Below are 23,540 nucleotides of genomic sequence, written 5' to 3' on the forward strand. Positions count from 1 at the left end.
GCCGCGTTTTTGTAAACGCGCTTGAAAGCTTGGTAGAAACGCTCCCATTCACTTGAATGTAAGCGTTTAACACCAAGCCCTGAACGCTGGCAGTAAACGCTCTGCAAGCGTCCGTCTGAACCAGCCCTTAAGCCTGTTCTGACGATATCTATAAAAAAGCCATGTAAATAGACCATTTCTTTAATTCTTTTACAGCCAGTTTATTTAGAGGCTTACAAGTGCTGCAGGCCAATTTATTTTAGCACATTTTTTATTTTTTATTTGTTAGTCTTCTTTGCTTCTAATTAGTACTTCTGTAATGCGTAATAACTAGCGGACAGTGTGAGACAATAATAGAGGACTTCTACGTTCAGTTTCTATATTTTCTGCTAGTAGAGAGAGAGAGTAAAGCATTCCAAGAATGTACAGCACAACAAGTTCTGAGGACTGAGGTCAAAAGCAGTGCACTTATCTCATGGGATAATTCAATTGAAGCTGCTGATGGCTTAAGGAAAAGAACAATAATAGTTTAGGATCAATTGGGTGAATGCAGTTTTTATGCAGTACGATCTGAATAATCTGATTGAAAATGGGACTGGTCACTAAAAATTGCATGGCATTTTATTCATCCATCTGTGGCTTTCAATTTTCATTGCACTTTACAGTATATTAACCGTAACCTCGAATTAATAATGCTAACCATATAACCTTTTATTAAACTGGGTTGCGTGTGGTAGCATGTAATGTATTTTTTTCTGTTAATTTCTACATAAGAAGTAAAAATACTTACCAGGCTTTCAGTAAGATTGCCTGTATTTTCTCTGAAATGATACGGAATGGACAAGGTAGAAATGACAGAACAGAATCTCATGTGCTGCAAAGCGCCAAGACAAAGATTTCACATCCTGGGACCAGGCTGGGGATATTGTTAAATAGAAGTTTTAGAAACTCACACTTAATATCTGGGCACTTTTTTAGTGTACACATATTACCATTATTATCAGCAATTATTAGGCAATTAGTAATAAGTTTGATCAAAATGTAGGTGAGGGGAGAATAGTTTCAAACCCGTCAGTAATGCCCTCAGTATAGCCATGTCTGCAGGGCCATATCCCTCCACAAATATTGGACCCCAACCTCCCCGTCTCCTCCAGTTCTACCTTCTATGTAGAGAGCTGCAGGGGATAATTAGGATGATTTATATTCGTCTGTGATGGCAGGGGTATTTCTCTCTCTCTCCTCATATCCCTGCTACTTTTGGGCCTCTGGCCAGCTCCCCTCTCTTCGATAACCATTCCCTACTGGTGTTTCTGTGATGTGCAGATGTGAAGGTAGCTGGTTGGAGAGTGAAACAGATGGGAGTAAAGGTGGAAGTGAAATATTGTAATACATCGTTCACTACACCATCAACGAACTAATCTTTGCTTCCAATCTATCACAACCAACAAGAAAAATCCAAATTTTGGTTAGACGAAAATTCATTCGGACGACATTTTTTTCACTCGTTTATAATCGATTGTGTGCACCAATAGAGATTATTTACAGCTAATCCGATCAGAATTTCTTAACGCTCGAACGATTTTTCGCTAGAAATTGGACTGGTAGTGGCCAGCTTAAAGGGAGAGCTGCTAGTTTCTTGCCAACTATAAAACATCATAATGCTTCCATTTACTGCTAAGCATGGGGTAAATTAAAGCAATTTTGAACCCGATTTAAATGAATTAAATGAAGTGTGCTTTTTAGAAGTTGACTCCGCTACCATGTCACCATGACAACCTAGCGGTCCGGCAACAAAACTGTCACCATGGCAACTGAATGGCTGTCTTTTCAATGAAATGGTCACCAATGTAACCTAGTAGTCGTCATAACAATGCAACAGAATGGTCGCCATGGCAACCTAGTGGTCACCATGGCAACCTAGTGGTCGCCATGGAAAAGCAACTGAATGGTCTCCATGGGGCAATGGAGTGGTTGCCATGGGGTCCTCATGGCAACCAAATGCAATTGTCGCCATGGCAACCAAACTGAATAGTCACCATGGCAACCAGTGGTCGCCATGGCAACAACAAATGGTCACCATTCCAACCATACAGAATGGTCGCCATGGCAACCAAATGTTATACACTGATGTATTTGCGCACGTTGATCCACATTGTTTAAATCCGATCAGCAACATGGTAGTGTGCTTAGGCACTTAAAGGACCACTACTGTGAAAAAAGTAGGTAGTTAAAATCTGACAGAACCGATAGGTTTTGGGCCAGTCCATGTCCTCATGGGGGATTCTCAGGGGTTGTTTTGTCATTTCTTTTGTCAGTTAGACTTTGCAACTGCTGTTGACAACCAAGAAAACTCTGAGAATCCCCCATGAGGCGATGGACTGGCCTAAAACCTGTCGGTTCTCTAAGATTTTAACTGCCTACTTTTTTTGCGATAGTGGTCCTTTAAAGAGAACCTGAACTGAAAATAAAAAGTCAAAATAACCATACACAGGTCATACTTACTTCCTGTGTAGTGTACTCCTCAATCTTTCTCCTCTCCTGCGTCCAATTTGTCCACTGTGATCAATGAAATTCTCTGTCCTCCATTTTAAAAATAGCCATTACCCCATAACACTTCCTGATTAGCACACGGTTAAGCTGTAATATCACTCACTTGAGCCATAGGGAAACATGGACATTACCTTGCACATTCAGTTGTAACTGACAGCTGCTGATATACAGTGGGATGCGAAAGTTTGAGCATACTTAATCATCATGATTTTTCTGTATAAATCGTTGGTTGTTACAATAAAAAATGTAAGTTAAATCTATCATATAGGAGATGCACACATATTAGAGAAGTGAAATTAAGTTTATTAAATTTACAGAAAGTATGCAATAATTGTTTAAACAAAATTAGGCAGGTGCATAAATTTGGGCACCGCAAAAAAGAAATGAAATCTATATATAGGAGATCCTCTTTTTGCAGAAATTACAGCCTCTAAACGCTTCCTGTAGGTTCCAGTGAGAGTCTGGATTCTGGTTGAAGGTATTTTGGATCATTCCTCTTTACAAAACAACTCTAGTTCATTCAGGTTTGATTCCTTCTGAGCATGGACAGCTCTCTTGAACTCACACCACAGATTTTCAATTATATTCAGGTCTGGGGACTGAGATGGCCATTCCAAAACATTGTACTTGTTTCTCTGCATATGCCTTAGTGGATTCTGAGCAGTATTTAGGGTCGTTGTCTTGTTGAAAGATCCAGCCCTGGCAGAGCTTCAGCTTTGTCACAGATTTCTGGACATTGGTCTCTAGAATCTGCTGATACTGAGTGGAATTCATGCGTCCCTCAACTTTGACAAGATTCCCAGTCCCTGCACTGGCCGCACAGCCCCATAACATGAAGGAACCACTACCATATTTTACTGTGGGTAGCAGGTGTTTTTCTTGGAATGCTGTGTTCTTATTCTTCCATGCATAAACCCTCCGTTGTTATGCCCAAATAACTCAATTTTAGTTTCATCAGTCCACAGCACCTTATTCCAAAATAAAGCTGACTTGTCCAAATGTGCTTTAGCATACCTCTAATGGCTCTGTTTGTGCTGTGGGCCAAGAAAAGGCTTCCTTTGCATACAACATCTCCTTGTGTAAAGTGCGCCGAATGGTTGAACGATGCACAGTGACTCCATCTGCAGCAAGATGATGTTGTAGGTCTTTGGTGCTGGCCTGTGGGTTGACTATGACTGTTCTCTCCATTCGTCGCTTCTGTCCGAGATTTTTCTTGGTCTGCCACTTCGATCCTTAAAGAGACACTGAAGCGAAAAAAAATGATGATATTATGATTTGTATGTGTAGCACAGCTAAGAAAAAAAACATTAAGATCAGATACATCAGTCTAATTGTTTCCAGTACAGGAAGAGTTGAGAAACTCCAGTTGTTATCTCTATGTAAAAAAGCTATTAAGCTCTCCGACTAACTTAGTCGTGGAGAGGGCTGTTATCTGACTTTTATTATCTCAACTGTAATTGAACTGTTTACTTTTCCTCTGCTAGAGGAGAGTTCATTACTTCACAGACTGCTCTGAAAGACTCATTTTGAATGCTGAGGGTTGTGTAATCTGCACATATTATAGGATAATGCAATGTTAGAAAAAACACTATATACCTGAAAATAAAAATATGAGAATATTTTCTTTGCTGCTAATCTTCTAGTAATTATTCATAGTACACAACCAATTCATTATATCATATATTTTTTTTCGCTTCAGTGTCTCTTTAACGTGAACTGAGGCTGTGGTCTTACATTTCCTCAATATGTTCCTAACTGTGGAAACAGCTGAAATATCTGAGACCGCTTTCTGTATCCTGACCCTAAACCATGATAGTGAACAAGCCTCCTCTTCAGGTCATTTGAGAGTTGTTTTGAAACCCCCATGTTCGCATTCTTCAGAGAAAGTTAAAAAAGCAGGCAAACTTACAATTGACCCTCTTAAAGAGACTCTGAAGCGAGTCTAAATTCTCTTTTTTAACCAGTATTCATGTTAAGCCCCATAAGCCCAGCTAAACTGCCGCTATCCCGCGTCAAAATGAGGGGTTATAACCCCCAAATCCTCTCCGTGGTGCCCGGGGAGCGCTTCCTGATTGAGGCAAAACTACAGCCATAAGCTCTGCCTTAAGCGTGTCAATCCCCGCTGATAGCCGCCTCTCCCCTGCCCCTCTCAATCTGCCTTCACAGAGAGGGGCGGGGGAGAGGCGGAGATCCGTGCGGCGATTGACGTGCATGGAGGCAGAGCTGCAGCTCCTAGCTCTGCCTCCATGAGCAGCAAAACCCACGACCAAGAAAGTGGTGGATTTTGCAGGTGGAATTTGGGGGTATTAACCCCTCGTTTTGCCACGGTATAGTTGCGGTTTAGCTGGGCTTATGGGGCTTAACATGAATACAGGTTTACAAAGAGAATTTAGACTTGCTTCAGAGTCTCTTTAAATACTTTCTCATAATTGAATTATCCTGTGTATGTAGGTCCGGGGTCACTGAACTTACCTAGCCAATTTGAGTTCCAATAATTATTATTATTATTGGAATGAATAAAATGACAGCAGTGGCCAAATTTATGCACCTGCCTAATTTTGTTTAAACAATTATTGCACACTTTCTGTAAATCCATTAAACTTCATTTTTCTTCTCAAATGTCACTTTGTGTGTGTCTCCTATATGATATATTTAACTGACATTTTTTTATCGTAACAACCAACGATTTATACTGGAAAATTATGACTATTAACAAGGTTGCCCACACGTATGCATCCCACTGCATAACTGACACCAACTGGTATATTTTAGTTCTGACAAAATATTGTCAGAACTGGAAGGAATCACTGTAAGAAGAAAATGGTGAGCTTCTTAGAGGAACTGACTGTGAAGTTAGTATGTAATATTCATTTGCAGCTTCGTGCTGTGTTTATTTTAAATAATTTTACTCACTTCAGGTTCCCTTTAAGTACAGAAAACTGACTTATCAGGGGTCTGTAGCAAGTCCTTTCTGTCATATAGATCAAGGGGCAACTTCATCAGATTGAACTTCTCTTAAGGTAGCCATACACTGGTCGATTGCCACCAGATCGAAACCTTTGAAGCTGCAACTGCCGACTGCCGCCTGCCTCGCCGCCCCTGCTCCCTCGGCCAGCAGCAATAATATTACCTGTCCACCAGCGCGAGTCCCCGGGATCCGTTAAGTCACAATTCTTTTGGCGTCCTCCATGTCTTTTTCATTTCCTTTCTTGTCCCATGGCAAGCGGAAGTTCAAACCGTAGAGGGCACACTGTTTGAACTTCGGCTCGTCACAGGATGCAACAAGAAGTGAAGAGGACATGGAGAAGAAGGCCAGCCAGAAAAAGTGTCACTGAATGGATCCCGGGGACTTGAGCTTGCCAGATATGTGATATTGCTGCCGCTATGCTGCGTCGGTTGTCGCCGAATCGAATGCCGCTAGCAATGTGCTCCCGAACCGCGGGCAATTGAGTAAAATCTTCCGTTTGGACCGATTGACTGAATTGATCGATGTCAGATGGCAAACGGTCGGATCAATCAGTATTTGCGTTATCAATTTTCACAGCTACTATGTTAATTAATGTGCTACATGCTATCGAGCGGCAGTTAAGCTTGTATAAGTTAAGAGCACACGCTACGCAGAGAGGACCGCGTGTATCGAACGCACGTTAATTTTAACTTGTGCGCCTTCAAATTAACTTGCACTGATAGGCGCGTTAGTTTTAATGAAACAACCTCACATGTCATAATAAAAATATAAACGGGGCACATGCAGTACTAGCCCTTCCGAGAAAGTCCCTTGCTGTTTGCAAGTACAGAAAGACTTCAAAAACTGGAGAAATTACTGTATCTATGTAAATGAGCTTGTCCAACAGCTATTCTTCAATCCTTTCCTGAAAATTAAATAGAAGCCAAAACATCTGAAAAAAAGACTTCTGGTAATGAGTGAAGGCTGATGGGCATGTTAGTGTTATTGAATTAATCTGATGGCCTCTTTAGGTATACTTTAAGGGCTCGTTCACACTATAAGCATTTGCTGGGTTTTTTAAGCGCTGGCTATTTTAGAAATCGCCCCAAAAGCACTTGTGCAACGATTCCCTATGAGAGTGTTCACATGTTAGGCTTTGTTAACATCTAAAATCGAAAGATCACTGACAGCAGCAATTTTCGATTTCTTTTTTTGCACGTTTTTTTCTCCTCCTGGTGCTTAGCTGCGCACTGTGATTTTGTATAAAGCACTTTCCAAAGTGCTTTTGCAGAGCTTTTTTTTTTCACTTCCTGGCATCTTTCAGTGAGCTAAAGTATACCAACAAATTGTCCACATCTGTTAAGGTAGCCATACATCAGTAGATTATGGCAGATTCGACAGAGACAAATTTATCTCTAATCTAATCTGATTAGAGAGAGATTTGCATCTTTGTCAAATCTGCCCATATACTGCAGACTGATTCCTGTCCAATTTCAGCGATTTTCATGTGCTCTGCGCATCTCTGTTGATAACCAATTGGAGGAAGCCTAGTGATGTGCTAATCCACTTTTTGGGGGGGGGGGGGAGACACAGGCAAAGGGCCTAGACCTTTTGGACCAGCGCTCCACTCTAGAGTCCATTTTCTACAATTCAGATTTTGTGCCAAGTTGTACAGAGAGGGGTTGGGGAGCCTGGAAGCTCTGGGGTATATCACGTATGAAGGATATGACTGCTTATTCAAAGATTAGGTCCTGGAACAACATGGTTGAAACTGATGGACTTAAGGAGAAGTCAGGGCATTTGTGTTCTCGGTTATCAAGTCGGGTCTTAGGTGGCATCCTAACTCCTGGGAGGTTACTCCGACTAATCACAGACAATCTCAGGGCTTGATCTCAAGTATATACACTGCCAACTGTGGTATCCGCAAAATCCTGAGAATTTCCCCTCCATGCTTAGGTGACAGGATAGGCTTCAAGCCACTTGGATTCAGAAGAATCTGAGGACATCTTCCTGGGTATGGCAAAGTCCTCCGTAAATAGCATTGATAGAGAACGATCATCAAATATTTTTTGTGATTGGTATAGGACTCCTAACAAACTATGTAAATGGAATTTGATGACCAATGACTTATGCTTTCAGGGATGTGGCGAGTCTTCACATCAGCTTCCCTGCTGGTGGAGCTGTGTTCATGTTAAGAGGTTTTGGACTGAGGTGTTTGACCTTCTCTCAGTGGTTCTAGAAAGTGAGGTCCCTCTTGATCCTTGGACCGCTCTCTTCCATTAAAGGGTTGTAGGGGTATCTAAAGCAGATAATGCATTTGTTTCTCATGTGTGCAACTCCTCAGCTGCCCTCCTGGCCAGGACATGGAGATCATTGCCCCCAACCTGCATTGAATTGATCAGAAGAATACAATTTGTTTTTATTATGTAAAGGATTACTTCTAAAGGGGCCCATACACCTAAGGATTTTCCCACCGATATACAGCAGATTCGATCACTGTGATTGAATCTGCTGTGAAATCGTTGCGCAAACGCTGACAGAACGATCAATTTCCGTCCAAAATCAATCATTTCCGTCGAGCTGACCGTGCGGAATATTTTTCTCGATCGCCGGCGGGTCGGGAGTTCGTCGATAGCAGTGTTCGAATGCCCGACGACCGACGCAATACAGCGGCAATACATTACCTGATCAGGCCGGCGCGTATCCCGACTGTCATCGCTGCTCCGTCTCCGCGCTGGCTTCAGAGTCCAGCAGGCTTCACTTCTTCCTGTCCCGGCAGGAAGTTTAAACAGTAGAGCGCCCTCTACTGTTTAAACTTCCCCAGACAGAAGTGAAGCCAGCCGGAACCCGAAGCCCAGCGGAGAAGACAGTGGGGACACGCGCCGGCGGAGCAGGTAATGTATGCGGCGGGCGGGCAGCGGCAGCACCACCACAGATTGTGATCGTTTTCATGCTGAAATCGAATCACAATCTGTTTGCAGTAAAGGCAGCCATACGATCCCTCTCTGATCAGATTCGATCAGAGAGGGATCTATCTGTTGGTCGAATCTGATGGCAAATCGACCAGTGTATGGCCACCTTTAGAGTTGAAATGATCCGAGTAGATATCTCAAGATTTGGGATAAGTGGTCCTCTTGGACACTTTGTAATCCCATTACTTAAAGTGGATCCGAGATAAACTTTTACTCATTGCATAATTGTGTTCCTTTCATATAGTTTATAGGGCATTCCTTAAGCCAAATACTTTTTTGTTTTGTTTTAATAGTCTAATCTCAAAGCCTCTCCCACAGCTCCTTTTGTGCCTTGGCACTGTAGCAAGGGCTTAGGGGGGCTCAGTCTGGGCAGGAGAAGGAGGAGGAGGTTACTAGACATTGATTTCAGAGGAGGGGAGGGGACTTAATTTACACACAGGCAAGCTGATAGCATCTCCAGCCCTCCGCCTGTGACAATGTGACAAACAGAACATGTCTGGCCTCATTGTATCACAGGAATAAATAATCATAAACTTTTGAAGCTGTTTGCAGCTAGATATGCTGTGTAAACTATCTAAACTTTAGATAAGATATATAGACAAGTTACTTGTTATAGTTAGTTTTTCATCTTGAATCCGCTTTAACTTATTGCTTTGATGGAGCCGCTCTCTATACACGGCCTTTGAGTCCTGGCTTTAGGTGGGTAGTCGGGACATATATTATACTTTATTAACAGTTTCTAGTGCATAGCCATTTTCCTGTTGCCACTGTCTCTACCTTATTTTTTGATGTTTTTTCATTCACACTACGATCTCTGCATAGCGCGGTTATTTTTTATCATGCAAGATCTTTGTTAACCAACATGTTGCGTTATGTCTAAGGTGCATTAAAAAAAAAAATCTATAAAAATGTAAAGTTAAAAAAAATCAAATATTAATAGGAAACTGCTTCCCTTCTGCAATGAGCAGCCAATGGGCGCAGAAAAACTGACTCCAATGAATGTCCATTCTTCTATTCTTCATGTTTTGTAGCTTCATAATCTGGAATTAAAATCTTTATTAGTATGTTTCAGGTCATTATCCTGCTGGAAGGTGAACCTTTGTTGTACAGTGTGTTGAATTGCTTGTATCTATGCTCCAAGTACAAATACAGAAAATTGATGTGTAGTTTGTAAAATTAACCAATACTGGTACGTTTGTTTGACAAAATTACACAGAACCATGGAGTGCTAAGAGTAGGTCGCTGGCTTTGCAAGTGTTACAAGTAGCATAGGATTTATGCATTGCACATGAGACAACGACATGGGCAATGCACAAGACCTGCAACAGAGCAAAAATGTCACTATGTAGGAAAGAACTGAAATATCTACAACCAGGAATAAGTGAAAAGTAAGGGTTTAATAAACAAATGCAATAACATCCACAAGGATTGTGACTGGCAATGTGCATTAACCTCATGCACAGCAGTAAAAACAGAAAGAAATAATGATCAGGTATTAACATATATGGTTGCAGAGAAGTGTATTCAGTAACATATACTAGGATTCAGGGTATATGCAAGCAAAGCAACAATGATCAGGTATAATTGTAATCTGCAGGCAATTGTCAGTAGCATACACAAGTAATATGTAATATATACAAGGATCTCCCTGCACACACACGCACACTCTGCACACACACCAGTTGTACCTCCATCCTCCGGGTGGCGCTGTACCTCTGTAGTGAGATCGATGACGGCAATCTCACTAGGGTGATTCAGAGCCTCGTAGGACAGGAAGGAGAACCGCTACCGACGTTTGGTAGGTGAGTAAAAGTACCCGCTGCACGCTATACTGTGCATTGAGCTCCCAGCGGCTAGCCCGAGCTACACTTTGGATTGCAGATACATCCTGAAGTGCCCAGGTGGCGGACAATGTGAAGTTGATTAAAGCATTTATCTGGTGAGCAGGGATATAAAGAGGGGGGAGTGCCTGAGCCCGCAGGTGGTGGACTCCTTCTGTTATAACACTCCCAGTATTGTCTATGAATGTCTGTCACGCAAGGGTGAAATAATAGATATAAACAGGTTACACTATATGTAATTTTTCCCTATCTTAAAGGTGTCTACTTGCAGTCATTACTGAGATTGAAGGTTGATTGTACAAGGAGTAATCGCTATCGCTATACGAATTGTTACACTCTGGATTACCGCCAGGGTGGTTAAATACTCAGGCTGGGAGGTCAGGTGATAGTCAAAATCTCCTCCTAGCAACAGTCTTGTGAAGCATCCAGTTCTTGGAAGTGTGAGCCCTCTGCTGGTAGGCAGAGAGAAGTTTGTGATGGCGAGGAGGACATCTGCTGGTAAAATGCAGGAAGTCCATGCAAAGTGTACATGATATCACCAGCAGATGTGGATTGCAACAGTAAGGGCCCTTCTCCAATAGTGGCGTTTGCTATGCTAAATCGCAAACCGCTAGTGATTTTTTAAATTCACTACGGTTTGCATATTAACATGGGAATCGCGGTAGGCAATTTCCACTACCGCGATTCGTTTTTTTTATCAAACATGATCGCGCCGCGGAGCGATCCTTGCCGCGATTTTGCTATGCAGTGCAGTGCATAGCAAAATCATGAACGCAATCGCCGGAAGTTTCCTGCACTTTGCGATTCAGCAATCGCTAGCGTTTAGCGTGAACGCTAGCAATTGCTAGTGGAAAAGGGCCCTAAGCTTACAATCTTGTTCGACAGGTAGACTGGTAAAGATGTTTTTTGACTATGAAGTTTACCAGTATGTTAAGCAGTGTACTGAAGATAAACATTGCTTCCTTGTCCATCTACCTTTGGTTGGTTAGCTGTCTGATGTAATCAAAAGTTTGGCATTTTTAGAGAGACTGTACCACAGATACATTGATGCACTGCAAAAGTTCAGACCTTTTCCTCTTGGCATGCTTACGGAACACTTTATATAACTTATCCTGTAAGGAATACAAGTACTATGACACATTTTTTTTGGGGGGGGGGGGGGGAGAGGGGGTACTAAGTCATATTTTTTTGTTCATAAAAATGTGTAACTGTTCAAGAGTTATTATTCTGTGGCTATAGATCGATTTCGAAATGTTCTATATTTCTTTATTATTCAGAATATGCCTTATGTAGCACTTTCATATTCATTGATTTGTTTAGGAGCACAATACATAATATAGGTCATCTCTTCTGCCTATAGGAACATACACCTTGGTGCTTTGTTGCTTTCACATTCTTTGTTTTTCTCCTAGAAAGCTTTTTGACGTAAATGTAAAGTTAAAGGGAACCAGAGACGAAGCACCCTTGTGTATTTTACCATATATATCAGTAAGAACATTAGAGAAAACACTTACCATGCTCTCTGTTTCATCCTTACTGCTAAAAGTGTCTGTTATCAGCTGTGATAAGAATCCCAGACTGAGCATTCAGTCTTGCTTTGCAGGGAATAATTATAGCTGAGTCATTATAGCAGAGCCACAAGGGGGCAGGCTTGGGCTTGAAAAGACACCAGAGAAGACACTCAGCTATAATCTTTCCATAGCAAAGCTAGACTGAGTGCTCAGTCGGGGATTCTTATCAGAGGTGATAACAGTCAGAATAAACAGAGAACAATGAAACTAAGAGCAGATTACGTTTTTACTGTCATGTTCCCACTGATTTATAAGGTAAAATACAAGAGGGTGCTTCATCTCTGGTTCTCTTTAAACATATTGCCTTGTCAGATCTCCACTGTAACCTTTTACACCCTGTGCTGCATATATAGAATATAATGTTTATTGCATTTGTGTGTCGCCAAGTCGTATTGTTTGGTTTGTTTTCTCCGTTTTATAGTGTAATTATAGACGTGGGCGGTTGTGCCTTCCCTAAGGAAGACTTGTCAGCAGAATTTCCTGCTTTCATTAAAGATAGTGGAGGGCTTGCAGAAGTGTACAGTACCCCTTGCACATGTAGATAGTCTTAGCCTCCCTTAGGTGTGTCGAAGGTCTCAGCCTCCCTTAGGTGTGTAAACATCTTTCCTTACATTTGAAGCACTGATGCATTTTCCAGTTCTGAAACACATTCACAAAAGCAGCTTGCTGTTTCTTCAAAACGGACACCTTAGCTACATAATGAACCTTGTAAAAATCTGCTGTTGCTAGAGATTACAAGACCACTCATCAGCATCATTATTAAGCCATTTTTGTTTGTTAGTAACATGAGTGCAGAGCTGCTTAGAACTTGCTCATTATAAGGAGCGTGCAGATGATTGTGGGATGATTAAGGTAGCAAGCTGCTGTCAATGAAGGGAGCTGTCACAATTGTGCTTACTAGAGCTCATTAATACCTAATGTGTCAAAGGGCTAGGGGTTCTGTCATCATACTCTTTTTAGCATTTAGCTAGAACTCTGTAAGAATTCTGACTGATGCATATTTTGCTCTATAAGACACTGACTCTGCGCTGTTTTGAATGCTCGTAACTAAGAAATCTTATTACATGGTATGGACAGTCTTTCTTGCCTCACAACAGAAATTACAGTTTCTAACAATCTATATTAAATATTACATTTCTGAAATAATGAAATCTAAATGTTCATTTGTTGTTCTGTTTCCAGCTTAGTTCTGCTTTGGTTAGATGACCACTGGAGGGCAGCAGTGCACTGTTAGTGAGTCTGTATATCACACTACAAGCATTTTTGTAGAGGAAAATTATGTTTTTAAGGATGTTTGCCATTTAAGCAAGAGCAATTTCTGGTTCTTAGCTACCAGTAGGAGCATAAATGTTCTTATATTTTGTATTAGTCTACATATGTTTTGCACATTTGGTTTCATTCTGATTATGCATACAGTATTTTTATGGACTGTTTTTGTTGGGTTATTTCAAGTCTGATAAATGTTTGTGGGTTTTTTTTTAAATCCCATTTAGTGATTTGCATGATTTCTGTAGCCATAGCCAGGTGGTTCTTACACCTGTAAGGATGCCAGAAGAGGGATGCTTGTCCTGAAAATCAGACATCTGTTGAACTCTCAGCATCTTTTCTAACCTGATCTTTTACAGTGGCAGATGCATGGGGAGAAAAATACTCTTTTTCTCCAGAGAGAGGGTTGAACACGTTTTCCAGCATACTGCCAACTATCAGCAGCCAATAACATGTATTCTACAGACTTCATGTGCTGCCTGATATGGGTTTTGTTTTAAAAATCAAAACCATTTATGCCTTAAAATGTAATGATCACTGTTAGTTTAGTTCTGTAGAGAGTAATGATTCTTTCACTCCCATATTTGTTTGTCAACTGATGTAAGTTGATTAGTAGTTGATTAGTAAGTTGATTAGTAAGTAGTTGATTAGTAAGTATTAGTTTTTTTCCAATATCTAAAGGTTTACTCTACTTTAGTTCAACATACAGTATATGTAACATAGATCATCATTACACAAGCCATTTTGTAACTGCCATTAATTTAAATCGGACTGGAACTTCTGCACAGCACACAATGAAAAGTCTTCATTCCACATATAGTTGCTAAATAAATTCAGCTTTGTGTTTGTTTAGTTAGGTCAAAAGGTCCAATTAGCTTTTATCAGCAGCTGTGAATCAGAGTGTCAGGCCTTTCTGCCTTTACAGGAAACGCTGAGGGCCTGTTTCCACTACACGCAGATTGGATGCAGAAAAACTGACTCCAATGAATGCCTATGGGAAAATCTGCATCAGAAAAATTGCATTTAGTGGAAACAGGCCCATAGGCATTCATTGGAGTCAGTTTTTCTGCATCCATCCTGTGCCCAATCTGCATGCAGTGGAAACAGACCCTGAGGCTTAACGTTTTTCAGAGCTCCCAGGAAAGTGATACAAAGTTAGATCTACCTTCTCAGTTTGGAACCAGTTTAAAGGCATACTATCGATTAACGTATTTTTTAACCGGAGTTTGAGAGAGTTCCTGAAGTGCTGGTAAATAATGATGTATACATTTCATTTGCTTATCTCTTTTGTTTACTGTAACAAATTCCTTTCACTCTGAACTGAGGGCAGCCTGCTCATTTTGTGACTGTAGAGTGAACAATGAGGGGAGGGGGGATTTCCCTTACTGATATCTATGTGTGTAACTGTGTGTGAGAGAGCTCTCAGAAGCTGCCTGTGTTTGAGCTGTCTGCAGAGAGCAGAGGAAATGTAACTTGTTTTAAACATTAATTGTCAGTGACTCAACAGCTTTTCATACCTTTTTTGCTTTCAGGGAAAAATACTCTGCTTCAATGCACAGCCAGTGTTGTTTTTTGCATATCAGACTACAGACACCCCTTTGCAAATGATTTGTCTCAATAGAGTTAAATGCTATACACAATGAATTAAAGCTTTTGCCTCTGATATTTAACATGAAAGTTAGGGAAATGTTTACACAGCTACTTAGCCATGATTTGTACATTGTAATTTTAGAACACTTGGGTATTGATAGTATTCCTTTAAAGCAGTAGGATCAGCCATACTATGCCAGGGAAAAAAACACATATATAAGTAGATAAATACTTGATCTACTTACATAACACATGTATTAGGCCTCTTGCACACTGCAAGCAATTCAGATTCAGATTCCGCTTTTTAATCTGTTTTTACTTCCGATTCAGATTCAGATTTGCAGTTTGCTCCCTGCACACTGCAAATCTGAATCTGAATCGGAGGTAAAAACTGATTAAAAAGCGGAATCTGAATCTGATTTGCTTGCAGTGTGCAAGAGGCCTTATACTGTCCACATTTTGTGTTCAGTGAATGTTATATAGTAAATGAAGAGAATTCTGTTAGTAGTGGGGGCCATGTCTTTTGCCCACAGTTAAGGCTAACTCGTGATGTCATTTCTGCCCTTTACTTTTTTTCTTGTCTCCTCCAATCGCTGAGTCACCTCAGCCTTGCTTGTAAACACAAGTGAGTAGGGGATTGGGTTTCAGATAAGCAGCTGACAGGGAAATAAAAGAAAGAGGAGTAATACATTATAGATAAAAAGAACCCACAGCATGCAATTCTTTGGCACAGACTACTAAAGGGCCAGTGCTCCTTAAGTATGTGATAACTCCAAATCATAACATCAGAAAAAGTTTTGAAAGTTTTGAATGCAGGATTAGCATCTTTATCACTTAATACACTCATACCAGTTGCTGTTGAAATTTGATTTTTATGGTGACGATACCGCTTTAAGCTTGCAACTTCGGTAGATTTTTAGGACACTTGCTGGAAACCACAGCAGCGACGTACAACTTGCTATAAAAGAAAGAAAATCTTCATCTCGGTTTGTATCATTCGGTTAATTTACTAAGCCCATGTCAAATTTCCTGCTGTCTTCGAATTTCAGTTACTGAGATATTCATAAGATACGAGCAAGAAATGTAAGGAGTGTGACTTTGTGCTTGAAGTCTTGTAATAAGTTTTATGTAAAACTTAGTCTTTTGTTAAAAAATTGCATGCGCATACTGCACTTTTTTACAGATATGCAAGTGACATAGCAACTTGCATTATGTATGTAATGCATGCATTGTTAATATAACGTGTTACAGAAGCAGCACACGCACACGTAGCACACGTGGATGCAAGTCAAATACAAAATGGGTAGGGACAAACTTGGGAAAGTCTTAGCAAAACTACAAGAGACCTATGTGGTAACATTTTAACACTGATAAGTTTGTAGAATAGAGTTTAGAGCTTTAGGGTTGAGGCCCATGTCTTGTGTATTCTTTTTAGTCGCAAACTGAAACAAAAGCAATTAAATTTTCGCATATTCTGTACCAAAGTAAAAGACTTGAACTTAGCTTTTTAAATATGTATGACATGACGGTTTATTACTATTTTTGCAAATAAGGTCTCATAATCATTGATGGTGTACAATGAGAAATCAAAAAAAAACATTGTCATTATATATTGTGCTAGGAACATAATCTAAATGTTGTAATAACCAGGATGGATAAGCAAATACAGTTTGTGGGTTTAACTTCTACTTAGCACTGTTTGTTGTAAAGCTATATTGCATGTAAATGGAGAAATAGTGTGGTTTCTTTTCAAAATTTTACCTTAATTTCCCTTTAACATGCATAGAAAATAAGGTAATTACTAAACTAAATTTTCACATACTAAAAACCTAATTTGCCCTGAAAAAAAACAATGTATAGATAATTAGTAGTAGTAAATGATTAGTAGTAATAACGTTATTGACGAATGAATGGGAGCAGTACTGATGTGTGAAAATTGCGTCTCGTCCTGAAATGGTTACAGACATTACTGTAGGCCATTGTAGTAGCAAAAAAGGGGCCTTGGAGTCTACATTGTAGTTTGCTGTCAATGCTAAGATGCCATCTAGAGCTTACTGGACTATCACAATCACTAAGTATTGTATCATTTAAAAATGAACAGCCAGCAGTGAAAGAATGAGCAATTATTGAGCTACAAAGCTGAAATAGCAGTATAATGTATAACAAAATGAAAATCTTACTATTGCAGTTATCATTCACGTTTACTTTTATGCTCACCTTTAACGACAATAAAAGATTCTAACCCCTTGACCACACCCCTAGCCATGTTACAGATTTGCTGCCAGGCAAAAAAAATGCTCCAAAATCCTACACATTCTTTTCAAGGATACCACAACTGAAATGTGACATAATGAGATAGACATGTGTATGTACAGTGCCTAGCACACAGATAACTATGCTGTGTTCCTTTTTTTCTTTCTCTGCCTGAAAGAGTTAAATATCAGGTATGTAAGTGGCTGACTCAGTCCTGACTCAGACAGGAAGTGACTACAGTGTGACCTTCACTGATAACAAATTCCCCTTTTTTACCTCTTTCTTGCTCTCAGAAGCCATTTTCTGCGAGGAAAGTGTTTTATAGTTGGAATTTCTTATCAGTGAGGGTCACACTGTAGTCACTTCCTGTCATAGTCAGGACTGAGTCAGCCACTTACATACCTGATATTTAACTCTGTCAGGCAGAGAAAGAAAAAAAGGAACACAGCATAGTTATCTGTGTGCTAGGCACTGTACATACACATGTCTATCTCATTATGTCACATTTCAGTTGGGGTATCCTTTAAGAGGGATGTTCTGGCAAATTCTTAGCTTTGCTATGGTTATGCCATTTTACAGGTCAGTGACTTTGGGACATTAGCCCTCATAGACCAAGAAATTGGGCATATACTGGACTGCCAAAGCAGACTTCTAAGAGAAAGTGATGTTGAACCTAGAAGGAGTTCTCACATTTACAGCTAACTATAGGCATTTTGAGTGACAGGGGTTTAATCACTAGCCGACAGCATCACACTGATGGGCGTAAGATCCTGCGTGCCTGTTTTGCAGGAGATAGCACGCGACCCCTGCTTGGATGGTGGAGCTCCCGCAGCAGGCAGCAGGAGGGTGGCACCCCCAGGACCGCCTAACGCTGATCAGCGTCAAGTCCTGGGGCGGAGATTAGTGGCAAATAGTGATGGAACTCCGCTACGATATCAGCCTGCTAGCCAGCGATTGCGGCTGGCAGGCTGTTAGAAACTGGGCTTTTTGTTGGTGGCACGAAAAGGACACAAGATTCATTTGGGTGGTAAGCTGTATGGCCATGCAGCACACTGTTAAAGCTGCAGCGTTCTAAATTGTAAAGAATCGCCTGGTCACTAGGGGGTGTAAGCCTGTGGTCCTCAAGTGGTTAAACTGTGCAATTGGGGGAGAAAGGCCTAAGTCAAGGAAGTTACCAAGAACCCAATGGTCACTCTGTCAGAGATCCAGATGTCCTCTGTGGAGAGAGGAGAACATTCTAGAAGGAAAACCATCTCTGCAGAAATCCACCAATCAGGCCTGTATGGTAAAGTGGCCAGATGGAAGCTGCTCCTCAGTGAAAGGCTCATGGCAGCCAGCCTTGCGTTTGCCAAAAGGCACCTGAAGGACTCTGACCATAAGAAACAGTCTCTGGTCTGATGAGACAAAGATTTGAATGCTACGTGTCATGTTTGGAGGATACTAGGTACTGCTCATCAAAAGGCCAATACCATCCTTGCAGTGAAGCATGGTCGCGGAAGCATCATGCTGTGGGGATGTTTTTCAGCGGCAGGAATTGGGAGACTAGTCAGGATAAAGGGAAAGATGATTGCAGCAATGTACAAAGACATTCTGGATGAAAACATGATCCAGAGCGCACTTAAACTCAGACTGGGGTGATGGTTTGTCTTTCAGCAGGATAACAACCCTATGCACACAGCCAAGATATGAAAGACGTGGCTTCAGGACATCTCTTAATGTCCTTGAGTGGACTAGCCAGAGCCCAGACTTGAATCCAATTGAACATCTTTGGAGAGATCTTAACATGGCTCTACACCAACCCTTCCTCTCCAACCTGATGGAGCTTGAGAGGTGATGCAAAGAGGAATGGGTGAAACTGGCCAAGGATAGGTGCGCCAAGTTTGTGGCATCATATTCACAAAGACTTGAGGCTGTAATTGCTGCCAAAGGTGCATCGACAACGTATTGAGCAAAGGCTGTGAATACTTATGTACATGTGATACGTTTGTTCTCTCTTTTTTATTTTTAATAAATTTGCCAAAAACCTCAAACATTTTTCATGTTGTTATTATGAAGTGTTGTGTGTAGAATTCTGAGGAAAAAATGAATTTGTTAATTAATTTTGTAATAAGACTGTAACATAACAAAATGTGGAAAAGTGATGCGCTATGAATACTTTCCGGATGCACTGTAAGTTGTCAGTTACAAAAATTGTAATTGTTCAGTGTAGTTTGATGCACGTTTATTTTCTTTTCTTTCTATTTCGCATTTCCTTTTATATCTTTTCTTTTCTTGTTAGTAGAATATACTTTTTTGGTATTATGCGTTCTCACAGCAGCACAAATACCGTAAGATATACTTTTGACCTTTAAATGTTAACATATTTTGCTGATTTCCTCCTGTCAGTATACACTGAACACCCTTTCTTTCCATGTTTTAAGAGATTCTTCTCTTTTAATTATTTATGCTATTAGTACTGACTGTACATGCATTTGACCTTGTGTCATGCACTTTTAATTAGTACACTTGTACTCCTATGTCCTGTGACCGGTGCATGTCTCCTTTATTTCATTTGTAAGTAGTTTGGAGATCCTTTTCACTTGATTATATTTATGTATAGATTAGGAAATGTCACTCTGTTTTGAAAGCGGACCTATCAATAAGTCACGTGTCATAAATCATTGGGATCCATCAGTATTTCCAAATTGCATTCCTATTTATAGCAAAAATATCAGTTTTTCTATGAATAAAGCTATTATTCTGAGACTCTTCTTCCTGTTTTGAGGGAAGGTGGATCCAATCGCAATCTGTATTATATCTGCCCGCCTCTGGATTAACTGGTATATGTTTTTTTATATATATGGGGAGTCCTCTCCAGGTTAGAGGTCCATCACGCCTCAGCTGTCTGATCCAACCCGGAGGCAGACTCAGTGAGTAAGCGCCGACAGGTAGACACCGATGTCGTCCCTGTCACTATTCCAGCAGCGCAGCTGAGAACTGTAAGTAATGAACACACTGAGGATAACACAGTGGTGGGAGATAAAGACACAGAGAGTGATGGGAATCTATATATGCAGCAGGATAGAAAGATCGGTGATAGAAACTGTACTGTTTATAACATTTCCAGTAGAAAGATGACACAGTTAGAGATGAATGTCTTGAATAAGGGATTGGGATTTGTTCCAACATCAGGGATCAATATGTTTAATGTGAGAGTAGATCTGTATAAGTATACACGGAATATCAGATGGAGAACTTGGTTTGGTCTCCATAGACCAAGGAAAGATAAAGAACTAACAGTAATACAGAAAGAAGAAGCAGAGATTCCTAAAAGACTGAGACCCAAGAGTAAACAAGACCCCCCTTTTACTAGTAATGCACTTGAATTGTTTGAGAGGTTGGTGTTGAAAGAGACTAAGCGCTGTATTGAGAAAAATAAAAGGAGGCAATATAATTTGACGAGAGATGAATTTAGTGCATTAATGGCTCTTAAAGGGGACACATCCATAATAATTAAAAAAGCGGATAAAGGGGGGGCCATTGTAATACAAGATCGTAAAGATTATGAAATGGAGGTTAAACATCAATTGGATAATGAACAGATGTATAGAAGGTTGTCTAATGATCCCACTCATGTGTTTAAAAGAGAATTGGATGCAATGCTGGATGATGCAGCAAGCACTGGTATCATTGGGAGAGAATTGTTGGCTGTTCTTAAAAAGGATACACCAAGGGTACCAGTGTTTTATACGCTACCAAAAATTTATAAGGACCTCGGGTGTCCGCCAGGGAGACCCATTGTTTCTGCAGTGGACTCCCTGGCGGAGCCTTTGGGGATATACATCGATTCGTGGCTGCAGCCTATAGTTAAAGAAAATGAGATTTGTCTGAAGGACACTACCCATTTTTTGAATAGATTGGAGAATATTGATATGGAGGGTGTGAATTTTTTGGTGTCCATGGATGTCGTAAATTTGTATAATAACATTGTACATGTGGAGGCTTTACAGTCAGTGCAAGAAAAGATGAGAGGAGATGTAAGGGTTAAAAATGAGATGCTCATTTTTATCATGTCAATGTTGGAATTTTGTCTGACTCACTCTTATTTCAGATTTGGAGATTTGTTTTATCTGCAGACCCAGGGTGTGCCCATGGGGGCGCCTTATGCCCCTTCAGTAGCTAATATCGTCATGTCAGATTTTGAGAATACCCATATTTTGGGAGGTGACGCCCAGGGGCGCATCCTGGGGTACTGCAGATTTATTGATGACTTATTTTTTTGTTGGAGAGGGAGTGAGGAGGAGTTGTGCCAGTTCTTTCAGTCTTTAAATCATAGGCATCCTACATTAAAGTTTAAGATGGAATACGACACCCATAGATTGCATTTCTTGGATGTCGAAATCACGAAGGGGGAGAGTGAGGTGATAACAAATTTATACAGAAAGACAACTGATAAAAACTCTTTCCTGATGGCGGAGAGCTGTCATCCCCGTCCACTTATTCGGGGGCTCCCTAAGAGTCAATTTGTAAGGGCCAGGAGGATTACCTCCACCGATGAATTATATTTAGAACAGGCACAACTGCTCACACAGGATTTCATCACCAGAGGCTATAGTGAGAAGAGATGTAAAGAAATTGCAGCAGAGGTCTTAGCACTTGATAGGAGGTCATTGAGAGAATGCAAAGTTGACACCAATGCAGAGTCAGGAGAAATAAATTTTATCACTACTTATGGGAGTGGATCTAGGTTTCTCCGGGAAGCAGTCCACAAGTTTTGGCCAGTTATAGAGAGTGACCCCCAGCTTGTCCATATCTGTAAGACTCCACCGAGATTCGTGTATAGACGTGGTAAATCAATAAAGGACCATCTAGTGCGGGCAGATATAGGCCGCACGGGTGGTAAAAAACAAAGATTTTTAGGACCAGAAAAAACAGGGACATATCCTTGTTTAGGATGCCAACATTGTAATAGTATCATAAAAGGTCCCGTTGTACACCATCCTAGCTCAGGGATTTCTATCCCACTTAAACATTATGCCACATGTGATACCAAGGGGGTGGTGTACCTTATTAAATGTCCATGTGGCCTGGCCTATGTGGGCCAGACCACACGTGAGATAAAAACTAGGCTCAATGAGCATAAAAGTAACATACAAAACCCCCCCAAAGAGAAAAAAGGTGATTTACAAACGAAAAAAGAATCCCCACTGGCGCGCCATTTTATAGAATTGCGCCATAGAGTGACACAGTTAAGATGGCAGGTGCTGGAGGTGGTGCAGAATCGTGAAGGGATGGATCATAGGAATACCCTTTTAAGAAGGGAGGCTTGCTGGATGGACAGGCTGGGGACTCAGACACCAGGGGGGTTGAACGAGGATTTTAGCCTCAGATGTTTTTTGTAATTTTATTCAATAGGGTTGCTGCGCTTTCTTCTTGTTACCCAAATTAGGGACTTGTAACTTTAAGGATTGAGCCCACCCCCAAGAGGGGAGTGTGTTATTTTGAATGTTGTATAGGGTGTAACTTTAAGGATTGTGCCCACCCCCAAGAGGGGAGTGTGTCATTTAGAATGGTAATATAAGCTTGTGAAAAGGATGTGAACTTCAGCATTTGATAAAGGGCTCTTGCCCGAAACGTCATGCTGTTGCATTGCTGTTGTACGGCTGCCATTATAATGCAATAAATACTGATATGCACTTTAAAGGGTCGAGTCCTGCCGGGAATTTTTTCTTCATTGAGGGAAGGTGGCTCAGGCACATAGTGTTATGCACATCTAGGGACTGCATGCCAGACGAATAACTGAGTAAAAGCTGACGCGTGTTTATTTGTGGTGAACCGATTGACACTTTTGCCTAATGCTGGGAATACATGGCTCGATTTCGAGCCATTAAGATTGCTCAATAGATACTTTCTGACATGTCCAATCACCATTCGATTTGTTTGCGGCTCGATTTATCATTGAAGTGAATTGAAAAAAAGATGAGAAAAATAAGCGGAAGATAAGAGAATCGAGCGTGCAAAACGATCTGGCGCAGAATCGAGCGCCAGAATCGACCCGTGTATTCCCAGCATAAGACTTGATGTGGCCACACACCATACAATTAAAAGATGCAATTTTACACCAGTTCCATAATTACGATTAGTTGTCCCGAAATATAGATTTTATATAGTCTACCCATGTTTGTGTAAATTTGGTTAACTCTCTTCCTTCCAGAAACTCTCTAGATTGGGGTTTAGCGCTTTTAAAATATGTTTATTCTGTGATGGGTTCTAATATTGAAAGAAAGGTGGTGGTGCTGAAATATATTAATAGTTGCGTTTTAGCAAGTGATGTAGGAACCAAAACCTATAAATGTAACGTTTTATTTTGCACTAAATGTAATTAAATACATTATAATTGTAACATGATTTTTTTCCTTACAGTCCACAATACAGCACTCCATCCTACCACTCAGACATTCTCCATGAAAGTGCAATTTATTTATTTTTTGGGTGAAGACTCGCTCGTTATCCAACCATTTTAATTACCATTGTATTGGGAACACAAGTCGTGCAGTAATAACAAAACAGATCAAGATGCCTTGTAAAGTAA

The 23,540-nt window shown here is 40.6% G+C and overlaps 1 protein-coding gene across 8 annotated transcripts in view; it reads left to right on the top strand.

Moving 5' to 3' along the window:
• Positions 1-23,540, top strand: part of PSD3 (pleckstrin and Sec7 domain containing 3) — a 674,009-nt gene that overhangs the window by 280,751 nt on the left and 369,718 nt on the right. Inside the window, exon 9 of one of the 8 annotated variants that reach the window (XM_068233677.1) lies at positions 23,372-23,423. The exons of 6 other annotated variants lie outside the window; for them this stretch is intronic. In XM_068233677.1, coding sequence (XP_068089778.1) covers positions 23,372-23,416 — 45 coding nt within the window. In that variant the 3' untranslated portion in view covers positions 23,417-23,423. Of the gene's footprint in view, positions 1-18,625; positions 18,901-23,371; positions 23,424-23,540 lie in introns of those variants that run through there. One more of the 8 variants, XM_068233678.1, reaches the window with a different exon arrangement.

The sequence above is a fragment of the Hyperolius riggenbachi genome, chromosome 1, assembly GCF_040937935.1.
Source record: "Hyperolius riggenbachi isolate aHypRig1 chromosome 1, aHypRig1.pri, whole genome shotgun sequence".
In the NCBI taxonomy this organism is placed as follows: Eukaryota; Metazoa; Chordata; class Amphibia; order Anura; family Hyperoliidae; genus Hyperolius; species Hyperolius riggenbachi.